The following is an 18,273-nucleotide window of genomic DNA, read 5'->3' as shown; positions in this document are numbered from 1 at the left end:
TTCCACCCCCACCTGGGATATGGATGCCTGATGAAGACCTTAGGGTCAAAACGTTGTTATAAATAAATATCACCTGGCAGCAGTGTGCAGCGTTTTCCTTTCTGTTTTCCATGAGTTTTGTCTACAACTCCAGCACCTGCGGAAAGTACCTGGATGTGCGTCTGTTCTTCAGCTTTTGTACATTTATTTACATAACAGTATGTACAGTGGTCAGATGAGGGCAGTGTAACTACAATGTTAGTTGTGGACTGTGGGTTTGGTGAGAATGGTGAAAGGCCAGAAGGAAACAGGAATGTGTAGATAGCTGAGACATACAAGTCTGTGGGACACACAATTTCCATCAGTTTGTGAGCATACCACAGTCACACACAGTCACACACAGTCACACACAGTCACACACACGTTACTATACTCAGGGCTTTGTTGCATTTGAGTTTAATACAGAAGTTTGAGGGAAGACAAGATTGCCTTGGCTAAGGTCTTAGTATGTCAACAGGGTTTGACAATGTGTGTCCTCTCCCTTTTCTGAGACCCAGTAGTCAGACAGATCTATTCACTGAGTCAAAACACAGTCTGAAGAAGAGGAGGATGGGGGAAGACGACCCAGTAGTCAGACAGATCTATTCACTGAGTCAAAACACAGTCTGAAGAAGAGGAGGATGGGGGAGATGGAAAAAATATGTCCAGATATCAGCAAGTTGTGGTGTGTCTAGTTCATCAGGGCTCTACTGATGTGACTTTGTCCGCTCCAGGCTCGGGGGGCTAGTCCAGCTAGCAGAGCCCACAGTCAGAGTCCATAGTCTGGTCTTAGAACAGCTACTTTTGGGTCCCAACCAAACTTAGAGCTCCAGAACAGCGGAGCCCCACAGGAGGTCTGGGGCAAGAAGTGATGGTGATGGGTGTTGACTAACCACCAGGGTCACGTAGCGTTGATCTCCAGAACGTGGTCATCCGTAGAGGGCAGCACTAGGACCTGGCATCCCTGGCTGTGGTTGAACACCTGTCCCGGGCTGAATGGCTCCAGGCAAGGCATGGGGAGAACCCTGGACTGGTGCTCCCCGCTGCCCACAGAGTGGACACTTCCCTGGCTACGGATGCTGGCCGTGTCCCCCTGGTTGTCCAGAGGCCGGTCCAGCAGGGAGAGGGTGTCGTTTTCTACACAGCTGTCTGTGAACAGAAGAGTAAAGGGGAGTTAGCACCCGGCATAATAAACAATTAAAAACATTCATTCATGTCAATGGTTGATTTGTATGAATATCCAATATACACATGTCAAGTTAGGATTTAGCCCTGTGAGTCATACATCTGTGAGAGGAGGAGAGAGCCTGAAGAAGGGAGGTAGGACTCACCTGTATCAGGTTGGCTGGCAGAGTTGGCACTTGGAGGTAGGTACTTAAACACCTTGATGTCAGGGAATGGCAGGTGGCCAGCGAACAGGGGCATCAACTCAACCTGTACCTTGTAGTTGGCATTAGCATCCGCTGGCATGGACACCAGCCCTGAGCTTCTGCCATACACCACCCAGCTACTGCTGCTGTCTGCCACTGGGGGAGAACAGAGATGGGTTTAATGTGCTCACCACACACACACACACGACTATAATCCACCACTTGAAGTAAATCCACTTTCTGAGTTTATGCACACTTACCTTCATACATGAGCTTGGTGGAGCAGACCTCCTCTGTCTCTGTCTGCCCTTTCTCCTCTGTCCCTCCATCATCCTCAGGTTCAGCCAGTCGTGTGATGGACATCTCCAGCCCACAGAGGGAGCCAGAATGACAGTTTTGTTGACCAGCCGCAGGCATGATCTCTGCCCTCACACTGTACAGTGTCTGCAACACAACACACCAGGGTTGGGCTCAATTTTGAATTCAGGAACTGATTTGAATTTAAAAGAAGTTAACAACTTTTGAAAAACATATTTTCTACTTTTCTGTTTACTTTCTGAATTGACTGAATAATTCCAATTGACCCCAACCCTGCAGAACACAGATATAAAGTAGAACACAGATGTAGAACATATAAAGTAGAACACAGATATAAAGTAGAACACAGATGTAGAACACAGCAAAGTAGAACACAAATGTAGAAAACAGCAAAGTAGAACACAGACGCAGGGTGGAACACAGACGCAGAGTGGAACACAGACGCAGAGTGGAACACAGACGCAGAGTGGAACACAGACGCAGAGTGGAACACAGACGCAGAGTGGAACACAGACGCAGAGTGGAACACAGACGTCGAGTGGAACACAGTAGTCGAGTGGAACACAGTAGTCGAGTGGAACACAGTAGTCGAGTAGAACACAGTAGTCGAGTGGAACACAGTAGTCGAGTAGAACACAGTAGTCGAGTGGAACACAGTAGTCGAGTAGAACACAGTAGTCGAGTGGAACACAGTAGTCGAGTAGAACACAGGTGTAGAGTAGAACACAGTAAAAATTGTAAAAAAAGAAACAAAAATAGCTGTTTAGCAAAAAGCTAAAGCAATAATTTTGCTATGACTGTCTGGGAGTGGCCTAAACGAGGGGCATAATTGGATGAGCCTAATGGGAGGGATATGGAACCTGAAAACTAGCTGTTATTGGTAGAGAGGTTTGAAACTCTGTTATTGGTCTATTAACTTATATGGCCTGGTGATGATGTCGCCAGGCAAGCTAAAACTCCACCCATGCAAATATGCTGATTAGTAGAACCTGTGTAGATTGGATTTTCAATCAGAAATGACCAGGAAATAACACTGATGAAAATGTTTCACACTTTCACAGTGTTCGTTTCATCAGCTGTTGTACAATATGATCTTTGACTGCACTGGGCCTTTAAGGATCAGGTAGGTACCAGGTACATTAGGCTACTCACTGTCACTCTCTCCAGTTGAAACTCGTAGTGGTAGGGTTTGAAGGCTGAGACTTCCTCAGAAGCAGAAGAGAAGCTGGCAGAGAACACACACTGTAGACAGAGTGGCATGTTTTCCTTCCACCTCACATTCCATACGCAGTACACACTCTGCTTACTGTACACCAACTATATGGAGAGAGAGAGAGAACCACACTCTGCTTACTGCACACCAACTATATGGAGAGAGAGAGAGAACCACACTCTGCTTACTGCACACCAACTATATGGAGAGAGAGAGAGAACCACACTCTGCTTACTGCACACCAACTATATGGAGAGAGAGAACCACACTCTGCTTACTGCACACCAACTATATGGAGAGAGAGAGAGAGAACCACACTCTGCTTACTGCACACCAACTATATGGAGAGAGAGAGAGAACCACACTCTGCTTACTGCACACCAACTATATGGAGAGAGAGAGAGAACCACACTCTGCTTACTGCACACCAACTATATGGAGAGAGAGAGAGAACCACACTCTGCTTACTGCACACCAACTATATGGAGAGAGAGATAGAACCACACTCTGCTTACTGCACACCAACTATATGGAGAGAGAGAGAGAACCACACACTGCTCATTGCACACCAACTATATGGAGAGAGAGAGAGAACCACACTCTGCTTACTGCACACCAACTATATGGAGAGAGAGAGAGAACCACACACTGCTCATTGCACACCAACTATATGGAGAGAGAGAGAGAACCACACTCTGCTTACTGCACATCAACTATATATAGAGAGAGAGAGAACCACACTCTGCTTACTGCACACCAACTATATGGAGAGAGAGAGAACCACACTCTGCTTACTGCACATCAACTATATATAGAGAGAGAGAACCACACTCTGCTTACTGCACACCAACTATATAGAGAGAGACAGAGAACCACACTCTGCTTACTGCACACCAACTATATGGAGAGAGAGAGAGAACCACACTCTGCTTACTGCACACCAACTATATATAGAGAGAGAGAACCACACTCTGCTTACTGCACACCAACTATATAGAGAGAGACAGAGAACCACACTCTGCTTACTGCACACCAACTATATGGAGAGAGAGAGAGAACCACACTCTGCTTACTGCACACCAACTATATGGAGAGACAGAGAACCACACTCTGCTTACTGCACACCAACTATATATAGAGAGAGAGAACCACACTGCTTACTGCACACCAACTATATGGAGAGAGAGAGAGAACCACACACTGCTCACGGGACACCAACTATATATATATATATAGAGAGAGAACCACACACTGCTCACTGTACACCAACTATATATATAGAGAGAGAACCACCTTACATCAAGTGAAAGTTACAAAAGTGAAGATCTTAAATCTGTGATGAAAATAGGGCTATTGGAATATTGCTGATATTGAGACTTGTCAGAGCTTATGGCTCTTATGATGGCTCATTGTTAAGTTACCTGTTGTGCTTTAGTGTTGAGGGACTGCAGCTCCAGAGAGGACTCATGATCTGTTAGCCTCTGGTCCATCAGGTGAAAGGTCACATCTGACACGTTCTGCAGACACACCTGGATGTACTTCCTGTGAGTCAAGTCAAAGGGTAGCGGTCAAAAAGGTCAAATTCTTTTAGATCTACAAACAGAAAACCAGCAGTACCCCGGACCTCATAGGGTAAGATTTGAATACTAGGTGTTGTTTTTTCCCCGGGTTACCTGTTCCCTGCTGATAGTAGTGAGGGTTTACCTGTTCCCTGCTGATAGTAGTGAGGGTTTACCTGTTCCCTGCTGATAGTGGTGAGGGTTTACCTGTTCCCTGCTGATAGTAGTGAGGGTTTACCTGTTCCCTGCTGATAGTAGTGAGGGTTTACCTGTTCCCTGCTGATAGTAGTGAGGGTTTAACTGTTCCCTGCTGATAGTAGTGAGGGTTTAACTGTTCCCTGCTGATAGTAGTGAGGGTTTACCTGTTCCCTGCTGATAGTAGTGAGTGCTTGGCCTTAAAGGGGATGTAGAAGGTGAGTGATATTGGAGTGGAGTAGATGGACCAGGGACAGTCTATAGACATCTGTGCACAGAGAACAGACAGAGACAATGACAGAATATGTTACTTGTCTCCATTCAAAATAAGCCATCCAATTCTTTATAAATTAAGAAAAATTATATTTGACTTGACAATGTACAGTCGTGACCAAAAGTTGAGAAAGACGCAAATATTAATTTTCAAAGTCTGCTGCCTCAGTTTGTATGATGGCAATTTGCATATACTCCAGAATGCTATGAAGAGTGATCAGATGAATTGCAATTAATTGCAAAGTCCCTCTTTACCATGCAAATGAACTGAATCCCCCCAAAAATTTCCACTGCATTTCAGCCCTGCCACAAAAGGACTAGCTGATTTCATGTCAGTGATTCTCTCGTTAACACAGGTGTGAGTGTTGACTAGGACAAGGCTGGAGATCACTCTGTCATGCTGATTGAGTTCGAATAACAGACTGGAAGCTTCAAAAGGAGGGTGGTGCTTGGAAACATTGTTCTTCCTCTGTCAACCACGGTTACCTGCAAGGAAATACGTGGCGTCATCATTGCTTTGCACAAAAAGGGCTTCACAGGCAAGGATATTGCTGCCAGTAAAATTGCACCTAAATCAACTATTTATCGGATCATCAAGAACTTCAAGGAGAGTGGTTCAATTGTTGTGAAGAAGGCTTCAGGGCACCCAAGAAAGTCCAGCAAGCGTCAGGACCGTCTCCTAAAGTTGATTCAGCTGCGGGATCGGGGCACCACCAGTACAGAGCTTGCTCAGGAATGGCAGCAGGCAGGTGTGAGTGCATCTGAACGCACAGTGAGGCAAAGACTTTTGGAGGATGGCCTGGTGTCAAGAAGGGCAGCAAAGAAGCCACTTCTCTCCAAGAAAAACATCAGGGACAGTCTGATATTCTGCAAAAGGTACAGGGATTGGACTGCTGAGGATTGGGGTAAAGTCATTTTCTCTGATGAATCCCCTTTCCAATTGTTTAGGGCATCCGGAAAAAAGCTTGTCCGGAGAAGACAAGGTGAGCGCTACCATCAGTCCTGTGTCATGCCAACAGCAAAGCATCTTGAGACCATTCATGTGTGGGGTTGCTTCTCAGCCAAGGTAGTGGGCTCACTCACAATTTTGCCTAAGAACACAGCCATGAATAAAGAATGGTACCAACACATCCTCCGAGAGCAACTTCTCCCAACCATCCAGGAACAGTTTGGTGATGAACAATGCCTTTCCAGCATGATGGAGCATCTTGCCATAAGGCAAAAGTGATAACTAAGTGGCTCGGGGAACAAAACATCGATATTTTGGGTCCATGGCCAGGAAACTCCCCAGACTTTAATCCCATTGAGAACTTGTGGTCAAACCTCAAGAGGCGGGTGGACAAACAAAAACCCACAAATTCTGCCAAACACCAAGCATTGATTATGCAAGAATGGGCTGCCATCAGTCAGGATGTGGCCAAGAAATGTTAATTGACAGCATGCCAGGGCGGATTGCAGAGGTCTTGAAAAAGAAGGGTCTACACTGCAAATATTGACTCTTTGCATCAACTTCATGTAATTGTCAATAAAAGCCTTTGACACTTATGAAATGCTTGTAATTATACTTCAGTATTCCATAGTAACATCTGACAAAAATATCGAAAAACACTGAAGCAGCAGGCTTTCTGGAAATGATTTGTGTCATTCTCAAACCGTTTGGCCACGACTGTAGACGAAATGCATAACAAATCCTGAAAGTCATTGAAAATCACTATCTACGTTATTTATCCTGCATTGCTATTAACAAGATCATGTACTGTGCAAACATATCTGTCCTCAGTACCCTCTGGTTGATGGCGGTCATGTGGTTATCGGGGTGGCTGTAGCTCCTTGGCCGTTGGCGTATCTCTCCGTTTGTGAGTCTCTGGTTCTCGGGCCGGATTAGGTCAGAAGGGATGGCACACAGTACCTCCAGCTGAAACTCCAGGGTGTGATAGGGAGGGGTGGGAGGTAGAGAGATACAGGTCACTTTGTCAGACGACTGGATGAACAGAACACTCTCACCCACAAGCTCTGCAGAGGAGAGGAGAGGAGAGGAGAGGAGAGAGGAAGAGAGAGGAAGAGAGAGGAAGAGAGAGGAAGAGAGAGGAAGAGAGAGGAAGAGAGAGGAAGAGAGAGGAAAAAATGAGATACTCAGTGAGGGATGAGGAAGGATGATTGGTGCGGAACTAAATTGAGAAGGAAGACACGGACGAGCAGAAAACTACAGCTAGCATCAGGATACAACTTAGCTTTCACATGTCCGGATCCTGGAGCATTTAGTGCACTCATCCGAGCCATAAAGCATGTGTGAAACGCAAACGAAGCCTGGCTGAAACGAGTGCCAGGTATTGTGACGCGGCAGCACAATTCTCGTGTAACTTTTTGTTCATTGTAAACAAACTAGCTTGCTCATAACATCATGTAGAATATGCGTCTTGAAAATGTTATTTTCAGGGCTTGTGGAAACAAAACGTTTTTTTTTTTTTAATTTCTATATTTTTTTGTAGAAACGCTCCAGGATACCGAACAAGGGAACCGAATTTCATATGTGAAAATTTCTCACAATTTTTCTGTTCTGACCTGCAGTGCTGTTGAAGATGGTTGCAGGGCAGGAGGAGGAGGTGAGGATGAGCATGCTGTCTATTTTAGTGAGCTGCAGGGCGTCTTCCTTCTTCACAGTGTAGTGACCTGTCTGCAGCCTGACCTTTGCCCTCTGGGTGAGGCCTGCCAGCAGCTGGTCTGAGACAGAGACCGTGGGTGTTTTTGAAAATGGTCCATTCAAACATTGTATTTAAAATGTTCAATACATGACAGTCACCATAAACAACAACAAAACATACAATATATATATTTTTTAAAACACTAAATGCATTACATAAAACAGCAATGAAATTGTCCTATATCAAAATCATAGGACAAAGGGTAAAAACACAGAATGGACAGTGGTGGAAAAAGTACCCAAAAGCCATACTGTAGTAAAAGTAAAGATAAAAAAAAAAGTAAAGATACCTTAACAGAAAATGACTCAAGTAAAAGTGAAAGTCACCCAGTAAAATACTACTTGAGTATTTGGTTTTAAATATACACTGCTCAAAAAAATAAAGGGAACACTTAAACAACAATGTAACTCCAAGTCAATCACACTTCTGTGAAATCAAACTGTCCACTTAGGAAGCAACACTGATTGACAAATTTCACATGCTGTTGTGCAAATGGAATAGACAACAGGTGGAATTTATAGGCAATTAGCAAGACACCCCCAATATGCAGGTGGTGACCACAGACCACTTCTCAGTTCCTATGCTTCCTGGCTGATGTTTTGGTCACTTTTGAATGCTGGCGGTGCTTTCACTCTAGTGGTAGCATGAGACGGAGTCTACAACCCACACAACTGGCTCAGGTAGTGCAGCTCATCCAGGATGGCACATCAATGCGAGCTGTGGCAAGAAGGCCAGTACATCAGGAGACGTGGAGGAGGCCGTAGGAGGGCAACAACCCAGCAGCAGGACCGCTACCTCCGCTTTTGTGCAAGGAGGAGCAGGAGGAGCACTGCCAGAGCCCTGCAAAATGACCTCCAGCAGGCCACAAATGAGCATGTGTCTGCTCAAACGGTCAGAAACAGACTCCATGAGGGTGGTATGAGGGCCCGACGTCCACAGGTGGGGGTTGTGCTTACAGCCCAACACCGTGCAGGACGTTTGGCATTTGCCAGAGAACACCAAGGGTCAGTCATGGTGTGGGGTGGCATTTCTTTGGGGGGCCGCACAGCCCTCCATGTGCTCGCCAGAGGTAGCCTGACTGCCATTAGGTACCGAGATGAGACCCTCAGACCCCTTGTGAGACCATATGGTGGTGCGGTTGGCCCTGGGTTCCTCCTAATGCAAGACAATGCTAGACCTCATGTGGCTGGAGTGTGTCAGCAGTTCCTGCAAGAGGAAGGCATTGATGCTATGGACTGGCCCGCCCGTTCCCCAGACCTGAATCCAATTGAGCACATCTGGGACATCATGTCTCGCTCCATCCACCAACGCCACGTTGCACCACAGACTGTCCAGGAGTAGGCGGATGCTTTAGTCCAGGTCTGGGAGTAGATCCCTCAGGAGACCATCCGCCACCTCATCAGGAGCATGCCCAGGCGTTGTAGGGAGGTCATACAGGCACGTGGAGGCCACACTCTACTGAGCCTCATTTTTACTTGTTTTAAGGACATTACATCAAAGTTGGATCAGCCTGTAGTGTGGATTTCCACTTTAATTTTGAGTGTGACTCCAAATCCAGACCTCCATGGGTTGGTAAATTGGATTTCCATTGGTTATTTTTGTGTGATTTTGTTGTCAGCACATTCAACTATGTAAAGAAAAAAGTATTTAATAAGATTATTTCATTCATTCAGATCTAGGATGTGTTATTTTAGTGTTCCCTTCATTTTTTTGAGCAGTGTACTTAAGTATCAAAAGTAAATGTAATTTCAAAAATATACTTAAAATATACCAAAAGAAAAAGTATAAATCATTTCAAAGTCCTTATACAGTTGAATTCGGAAGTTTACATACACCTTAGCCAAATACATTTAAATTCAGTTTTTTACAATTCCTGACATTTAATCCTAGGAAATATTCTCTGTCTTAGGTCAGACATTTCACATTTTAAGAATGTGAAATGTCAGAATAATAGTAGAGAATGATTTATTTCAGCTTTTATTTCTTTCATCACATTCCCAGTGGGTCAGAAGTTTACATACACTCAATTAGTATATGGTAGCATTGCCTTTAAATTGTTTAACTTGGGTCAAACGTTTTGGGTAGCCTTCAACATGCTACCCACAATGAATTTTGGCCCATTCCTCCTGACAGAGCTGGTGTAACGGAGTCAGGTTTGTAGGCCTCCTTGCTCGCAAACAATATTTCAGTTCTGCCCACAAATTTTCTTGAGGATTGAGGTCAGGGCTTTGTGATGGCCACTCCAATACCTTGACTTCATTGTCCTTAAGCCATTATGCCACAACTTTGGATGTATGCTTGGGGTCATTGTCTATTTGGAAGACCCATTTGCGACCAAGCTTTAACTTCCTGACTGATGTCTTGAGATGTTGCTTCAATATATCTACATCATTTTCCATCCTCTTGATGCCATCTATTTTGTGAAGTGCACCAGTCCCTCCTGCAGCAAAGCACCCCCACAACATGATGCTGCCACCCCCATGCTTCACGGTTGGGATGGTGTCCTTCGGCTTGCACGCTTCCCCCTTTTTCCTCCAAACATAACGATGGTCATTATGGCCAAACAGTTCTATTTTTGTTTCATCAGACCAGAGGACATTTCTCCAAAAAGTGCAATCTTTGTCCCCATGTGCAGTTGCAAACTGTAGTCTGTCTTTTTTATGGCGGTTTTCGAGCAGTGTCTTCTTCCTTGCTGAGCGGCCTTTCAGGTTATGTCGATATAGGACTCATTTTACTGTGGATATAGATACTTTTGTACCTGTTTCCTTCAGCATCTTCACAAGGTCCTTAGTTGTTGTTCTGGGATTGATTTGCACTTTTCGCACCAAAGTACGTTCATCTCTAGGAGACAGAACACGACTCCTTCCTGAGCGGTATGATGGCTGCATGGTCCCATGGTGTTTATACTTGCGTACTATTGTTTGTACAGATGAACGTGGTACCTTCAGGCGTTTGGAAATTGCTCCCAAGGATGAACCAGACTTGTGGAAGTCTACAATTTTTTTCTGAGGTTTTGGCTGATTTCTTTTGATTTTCCCATGATGTCATGCAAAGAGGCACTGAGTTTGAAGGTTGACCTTGAAATACATCCACAAGTACACCTCCAATTGACTCAAATGATGTCATTTGATGATGCCATGACATTTTCTGGAATTTTCCAAGCTGTTTAAAGGCACAGTCAACATAGTGTATGTAAACTTCTGACTCACTGGACTTGATACAGTGAATTACAAGTGAAATAATCTGTCTGTAAACAATTGTTGGAAAAATTACTTGTGTCATGCACAAAGTAGATGTCCTAACCGACTTGCCAAAACTATAGTTTGTTAACAAGAAATTTGTGGAGTGGTTGAAAAACAAGTTTTAATGACTCCAACCTACGGGTACGTAAACTTCCGACTTCAACTGTACATGGCAAATGAAGCATTTGTGTTTAGTGAGTCCGCCAAATCAGAGGCAGTAGGGATGAGCAGGGATCTTCTCTTGATAAGTGCATGAATTTGACAATTGTCCTGTCCTGTTAAGCATAACAAATGTAATGAGTACTTTTGTATGTCAGGGAAAATGTATGGAGTAAAAAAATACATTTTCTTTGGGAATGTAGTGGAGTAAAAGTTGTCAAAAATATAAATAGTAAAGTAAAGTACAGATACCCTAAAAAAAACTACTTAAGTAGTACTTTAAAGTATTTTTACTTAAGTATATTACACCACTGAGTATGGATTCAGCATATTAATGTGTGTGGCAAAGGAGGACCATCCTCCTCAGTGAATTTCCTACATGTATTTTTTGTGAAACAAAAAAAAGCAATAATCTTTAGATAAAAGTATACTAAATATAGTCAAGTCACCAATTAACTGATTAAAACACTGTTTTGCAATGAAGGTCTAGAGAAGCCTCAACAGCACCCTCTAGGGTAGCACCATGGTATAGCCAGAGGACAGACAGCTTCTGTCCTCCTCTGGATACATTGACTTCAATACAAAACCTAGGAGGCTCATGGTTCTCACCCCCTTCCATAGACTTCCACAGTAATTATAACGACTTCCAGAGGACGTCCTCCAACCTATCAGAGCTCTTGCAGCATGAACTCACATGTTGTCCATCCAATCAAAGGATCAGAGAATGAATCTAGTACTGAAAGCATAAGCACTGCAGTGCATACAATGTGGTGAGTAGTTGACTCAAAGAGAGAGAAAGACAAGAGAGTTTGCTATTTCTTTTTTTTCCTCAGTTTACCTTTCACTTACTTAGCTAATGCCGCTAATTTAAGCCTACTCAACATCCTGACTCAAACAGAGAGGAATGCTATATATGTTGCCTAGCAAGCTTGGCTATCCAACACTGTAACTCTTCCAAGTCAAGGTAAGCTTTCGGTTTTATACATTTATTGCCACCGGGGTCCGCAGATTCTGTTGCAAAATGTTTCTTAAAGGGATACTTCTGGATTTTGTCAATGAGGCCCTGTATCTACTTCCCCAGATTTGAACTGTGTGTATCATAGACACAATTTGAGTGTTTCAATTAGTCGTTGTTTAATCTGTTTTAACAAACCTTTTTTTATTTTTGTACTTGTATCTAGTTTTTTTGTGGTTTGGTTTTCATATAAGCCCTTGGATTCCAACCATACCTGTACACCGTTTTATTAAATGTAGTTTTTATCTGTATTTTTGTCTATCACTTGTGCAAATAACTCAAACTAAATGTGTCAGAGAGAGTGAGAGAGAGAGAGAGAGACCTGTGAGGGGCTCCACAGTGAGCTGGGGCTCCTGAGAATAGACCTCATACTGGACCAGAGGAGAGATGTGAGGGAGGACAAACTGGACCTGGCCCACTGTGGCACACAGCTGACGCAATGTGTAGGTACCCAGCTCCTGACTCTACACCAGGGGAGAGAGAGGGAGAGAAAGAGGGAGGGAGGGAGTGAGTGAGTGAGAGGAGGGAGCGAGCGAGCGAGGGAGAGAGAGAAAGAGAGAGAGCGAGAGAGCGAGCGAAAGAGGGAGGGAGCGAGAGGTAGCGAGAGGGAGCAAGTGGTAGCGAGAGAGGGAGGGAGCGAGGGAGGGAGGGAGCCAGAAAGAGAGAGAGAGAGAGAGAGAAAAGAGTCAATAGACAATCTACAATCTCAAGTGATAATGACGTCCTGTATTTGCAGTAAGAGCCCTGTCCTGTGGAAGAGGATAGTCACAGCATTATAATAAGGGTCTTACTGGTACACTGAAGACAATGCTGTTGTTGCCCGGCAGCAGAGTGACATCACCGCTCATTAGCATCTTTGCCCCGTCATCCATGACAACAGGAACTGGGCTGACAAGGTTGGGCGTGTCCGGTGACGGGCTGCTGTCATGACGACGCATGACCAGGTGTGTGTTCTTACACACCATGCCGGTGGAGTTGAGTGTACGAGGGTCCGAGGGGCTGCGGTCCTGGATCTCTTCCAGCTCCAGAGAAGGACCAGCAGCGGATGGGTGCACCGCTGAGGAGTTACCCAGGGGGAAAAGCACCGTCCCTGGGTATGGCCGTCTCTGTGGCCCCCTGGTATTCCCGATAGTCTCTCCTTGCTCCAGGTTTAAGTGAACACTGGCAGCCAGCTGCTCCAGAGGCACGGCCACAGGCATCAAGCTGCGCAGACACAACTCCACCTGCAGGGCGGTGCCAGAGTGCACCGTGGCTGTTGCCGGGCGGAACTGCAGCTGCTTGAGCTGGGCGAAATAACTCATACTGAGCGCCACCTTCTGGGCTGTAGAGGGATAAGAGGTGAAGGGAGAGAGAGACAGGGGCACTGTGAAATATAATAACGTGTCAATGAATATGGATTTACATCAGGGCTCCAACACTAACCAAGCGCACGTGACACGTTCAGCAGGACGCAACGTTCTGGAACTTTCCGATAGAAATATGTTACGTAGAACAAAACACGCCTCTCTGACATGTAGAATAGGGAATCACGTCGGCTCCAATCAATGGCATTTCTATCCGCAAACATTCGAAAACGTTTGGCAATCGAACGAGGCCCAGGTTAGTTACGACTGGGGTTGGAGCGAAAACCTACAGGACATGAGGGTAGCTCTCCAGGAACAGGGTTAGACCTAAACCATGTTGACTGACTAAAATAATCTGCTATGATTGGCTGCTTACCCTTGCTGCCTGTTGATTGGTTGGCGAAAGTCAGGATCTCCTGACAGAAGTGAATCCTCTCCTCATTGGTCAGATTGGCATCACCTGCCAACAAGGCACTTGTCTGCAGGTAGCTAAGGGTGGGTTGTCAAGAAAACCAGCAGCCAATGGGCAATGAGAACAAGAGCTACAATATGCGAAAGAAATTGGTCCTTCAGACTAGCTTATAGTTGTAAACATCCTTTGCTATTTGTTGTCGTTTTCTTTTTATTTGTTTTTATTCCAAATTGTGTTTTTATGACTGCTGCAAAATGAATAGCCTCTCTGAGGACATTAAAGTTCTCTGAATCTGAATATAGAAAAAGTGAATGGCATTCATTCAAAGTGATTACATAATGACAACAATTGACATCTTTGGCATTACACTTTTCTACTCATTTACATCCAGTGAAAGTTCCTCTGTAGGTTTCTCCCTAGGTTCCTGCCTTCCAGGGAGTTTTTCCTAGCCACTGTGCTCCTGCCTCTGCCTTACTTGCTCTTTGGGGTTTCTTTGATTGGGGATACTTCTCTGTCTTCCCCAGAAGTTTCTGGCACTCAGCCATCTGCTTCCTGGTGTGAGTGACAGGTAGGCTCCACCCCTCTGACACGTATGACCTCAGAGCATTCTGCAAGAAGCTCTCCGCCTGCTCAGGATTACCCTTCCTCCTTATTACACACACACACACACACACACACACACACACACACACACACACACACACACACACACACACACACACACACACACACACAAAATGAAGTTACTACATGTCCTGTACTTGACTTCTTGACTGTGCAGAAGACAGTAGAAAGACATTTCCAGGCGGAAGTGGAATGATGACCATCACGGTCTCTTACATGTAGAACTCAGCCAGGCTCTTCCCAACGAGCCGCGCTGACCTCATCCTGCCGATGGCCCTGTACATCTCCACAGCAGCATGGGACAACTCCTGATGGACAGATAGAGGATGGAGGGAAGGAGGGAGGATGGAGGAAAGGTGGGAGGGAGGAAAGGAGGAAAGGAGGGAGGAATGGAGGGAAAGAGGAAAGGAGGGAGGGAGGAAAGGAGGAAAGGAGGGAGAGAGGAATGGAGGGAGAGAGGAATGGAGGGAGGGAGGAAAGGAGGGAGGGAGGAAAGGAGGGAGAGAGGAAAGGAGGAAAGGAGGGAGAGAGGAAAGGAGGGAGGGAGGAATGGAGGGAGAGAGGAATGGAGGGAGGGAAAGAGGAAAGGAGGGGGGGAGGAAAGGAGGGATGGAGGAAGGAAATTAGGAAAGTAGGGATGGAGGGAGGAAAGGAGGGAGGCAGGGAGGGAGTAGAGAGGGAAGGAAGGAGGGATGGATGCACAGGGGTATAAACTGATGCCGTTTAGTTTAATGAATCAAGCCGACATACTTTTTATCTGACAGCCTGTCACCACGTACAAACCAACATGTTTCATATCTGAACTTACAAGATAATGTCTCTCAAACGCCTCCACAGAAGACAGGGCCTCCTTCAGTTTTTTATACGGGCTCTGCAAGCTGTGGACTGAAAGAGAGGTAGGAGAGAAGAGGACTAGGACAAGTGAGGAATTGATCCCACTGGAGGAGTGCTCTGCACGTTGCTGTAGCATTTGGCTCAGAACCTATATCTCATCCTGTCTGCTTCGTCAATGCCAATCTACTGAGAGCCTATATCAAGCTAATGTTGTTTCCCATTAAAATGTTTTACGGTTTTATTCCTGCCTATAATTTGTATACTCCCCAATGACACGCCCCCCCCTCACCAGTCTCAGCATTCTCATCCCCCAGTCCAGCCAGCAGGTCCACAGTTCTGTTCAGCTCCAGAGACAGCGGACCCTTCTCTGACACCAGACCACACATATAGCCCAGAGACTTCAGCTGGGAGAGGGAGGGAGGGAGGGAGGGAGGGTGGGTAGAGTTGGGTTTGAAAGAAGTTAAGAAAATAAACAATATAAAATTGTAATTTTTTTATTTAACTAGACAAGTCAGTTAAGAAAGAAATGTTATTTTTAATGACAGCCTACTGGGGAACAGTGGGTTAACTGCCTTGTTCAGGGGCAGAACGGCAGTTTTTCATCTTGTCAGCTCGGGGATTCGATCCAGCAACCTTTCGGTTACTGGCCCAATACTCTAACCACTAGGCTACCTGCCTAGGTTCAATGTGAGTAGTTATGAGATACATTTATAGTAGTTATAATATAATAATGTTGTGCTACCTTTAACCAATCAAATTAAATGTATTTTATAAAGCCCTTTTTTCATCAGCATTTGTCACAAAGTGATTTACAGATACCCAGCCTAAAACCCCAAAGAGCAAACAATGCAGAGGCAGAAGCACAGTGGCTAGGAAAAACTCCCTAGAAGGCAGGAACCCAAGGAAGAAAAATACCTTGTCAGTAGCATAGGCCCACAGGCCCACAGTGTGGGAGACATTAGCCTCTAGCTGGGCCTGGTCACAGCAGCCTTCTATACGGTGCAGCACCTCCAGACAGCTGAGGAAGACCCAGCAGTCTAATGCACCCTCCAGCATAGACACCTACACAACAACAGTTTAGCTAACAGCACACTGCAAAACGCTTGTTATTAAACAGAGCAAGATACATCTGTGAAAAAGAGAGGAGAGAGAGACAGCAAAGGAGCGAGATAGAGAGAGAGAGACAGCAAAGGAGCGAGATAGATAGAGACAGCAAAGGAGCGAGATAGAGAGAGACAGCAAAGGAGCGAGATAGATAGAGACAGCAAAGGAGCGAGATAGATAGAGACAGCAAAGGAGCGAGAAAACTCCACCCCATCACCATCACCCAGTAACCGTACCCCATCACCATCACCCAGTAACCGTACCCCATCACCCAGTAACCGTACCCCATCACCACCACCCAGTAACCGTACCCCATCACCATCACCCAGTAACCGTACCCCATCACCCAGTAACCGTACCCCATCACCATCACCCAGTAACCGTACCCCATCACCCAGTAACCGTACCCCATCACCCAGTAACCGTACCCCATCACCATCACCCAGTAACCGTACCCCATCACCATCACCCAGTAACCGTACCCCATCACCATCACCCAGTAACCGTACCCCATCACCATCACCCAGTAACCGTACCCCATCACCACCACCCAGTAACCGTACCCCATCACCCAGTAACCGTACCCCATTACCATCACCCAGTAACCGTACCCCATCACCACCACCCAGTAACCGTACCCCATCACCATCACCCAGTAACCGTACCCCATCACCATCACCCAGTAACCGTACCCCACCACCCAGTAACCGTACCCCATCACCATCACCCAGTAACCGTACCCCATCACCACCACCCAGTAACCGTACCCCATCACCACCACCCAGTAACCGTACCCCATCACCACCCAGTAACCGTACCCCATCACCACCACCCAGTAACCGTACCCCATCACCCAGTAACCGTACCCCATCACCATCACCCAGTAACCGTACCCCATCACCACCACCCAGTAACCGTACCCCATCACCATCACCCCAGTAACCGTACCCCATCACCATCACCCAGTAACCGTACCCCATCACCACCACCCAGTAACCGTACCCCATCACCCAGTAACCGTACCCCATCACCATCACCCAGTAACCGTACCCCATCACCACCACCCAGTAACCGTACCCCATCACCATCACCCAGTAACCGTACCCCATCACCATCACCCAGTAACCGTACCCCACCACCCAGTAACCGTACCCCATCACCATCACCCAGTAACCGTACCCCATCACCACCACCCAGTAACCGTACCCCATCACCACCACCCAGTAACCGTACCCCATCACCATCACCCAGTAACCGTACCCCATCACCATCACCCAGTAACCGTACCCATCACCACCACCCAGTAACCGTACCCCATCACCCAGTAACCGTACCCCATCACCATCACCCAGTAACCGTACCCCATCACCACCACCCAGTAACCGTACCCCATCACCATCACCCAGTAACCGTACCCCATCACCATCACCCAGTAACCGTACCCCACCACCCAGTAACCGTACCCCATCACCATCACCCAGTAACCGTACCCCATCACCACCACCCAGTAACCGTACCCCATCACCACCACCCAGTAACCGTACCCCATCACCACCCAGTAACCGTACCCCATCACCCAGTAACCGTACCCCATCCCTACCACCCAGTAACCGTACCCCATCACCATCACCCAGTAACCGTACCCCATCCCTACCACCCAGTAACCGTACCCCATCACCATCACCCAGTAACCGTACCCCATCACCACCACCCAGTAACCGTACCCCATCACCATCACCCAGTAACCGTACCCCATCCCTACCACCCAGTAACCGTACCCCATCACCATCACCCAGTAACCGTACCCCATCACCCAGTAACCGTACCCCATCACCATCACCCAGTAACCGTACCCCATCACCCAGTAACCGTACCCCATCACCCAGTAACCG

The 18,273-nt window shown here is 46.3% G+C and overlaps 1 protein-coding gene across 4 annotated transcripts in view; it reads right to left on the bottom strand.

The window, feature by feature from the left end:
- Positions 1 to 170: 170 nt before the first annotated feature.
- The window catches only part of LOC115155463 (trafficking protein particle complex subunit 10), a 29,540-nt gene continuing 11,437 nt past the window's right edge, over positions 171 to 18,273 (bottom strand). For 3 of the 4 annotated variants that reach the window (XM_029702091.1, XM_029702093.1, XM_029702095.1), the window contains 16 exons: positions 16,193 to 16,339; positions 15,567 to 15,681; positions 15,252 to 15,328; positions 14,660 to 14,751; positions 14,327 to 14,467; positions 13,784 to 13,896; positions 12,856 to 13,385; positions 12,387 to 12,528; positions 7,509 to 7,667; positions 6,730 to 6,959; positions 4,841 to 4,941; positions 4,341 to 4,461; positions 2,859 to 3,023; positions 1,649 to 1,832; positions 1,350 to 1,544; positions 171 to 1,167 (listed from right to left, as the gene is read on the bottom strand). In XM_029702091.1, coding sequence (XP_029557951.1) covers positions 920 to 1,167; positions 1,350 to 1,544; positions 1,649 to 1,832; positions 2,859 to 3,023; positions 4,341 to 4,461; positions 4,841 to 4,941; positions 6,730 to 6,959; positions 7,509 to 7,667; positions 12,387 to 12,528; positions 12,856 to 13,385; positions 13,784 to 13,896; positions 14,327 to 14,467; positions 14,660 to 14,751; positions 15,252 to 15,328; positions 15,567 to 15,681; positions 16,193 to 16,339 — 2,760 coding nt within the window. In that variant the 3' untranslated portion in view covers positions 171 to 919. The remainder of the gene's footprint in view (positions 1,168 to 1,349; positions 1,545 to 1,648; positions 1,833 to 2,858; positions 3,024 to 4,340; positions 4,462 to 4,840; positions 4,942 to 6,729; positions 6,960 to 7,508; positions 7,668 to 12,386; positions 12,529 to 12,855; positions 13,386 to 13,783; positions 13,897 to 14,326; positions 14,468 to 14,659; positions 14,752 to 15,251; positions 15,329 to 15,566; positions 15,682 to 16,192; positions 16,340 to 18,273) is intronic. The other variant, XM_029702092.1, reaches the window with a different exon arrangement.

The sequence above is a fragment of the Salmo trutta genome, chromosome 20, assembly GCF_901001165.1.
Source record: "Salmo trutta chromosome 20, fSalTru1.1, whole genome shotgun sequence".
NCBI lineage: Eukaryota > Metazoa > Chordata > Actinopteri > Salmoniformes > Salmonidae > Salmo > Salmo trutta.
Note: the sequence above shows the minus strand (reverse complement) of the source record. Positions and strands in the feature narration are given on the sequence as shown.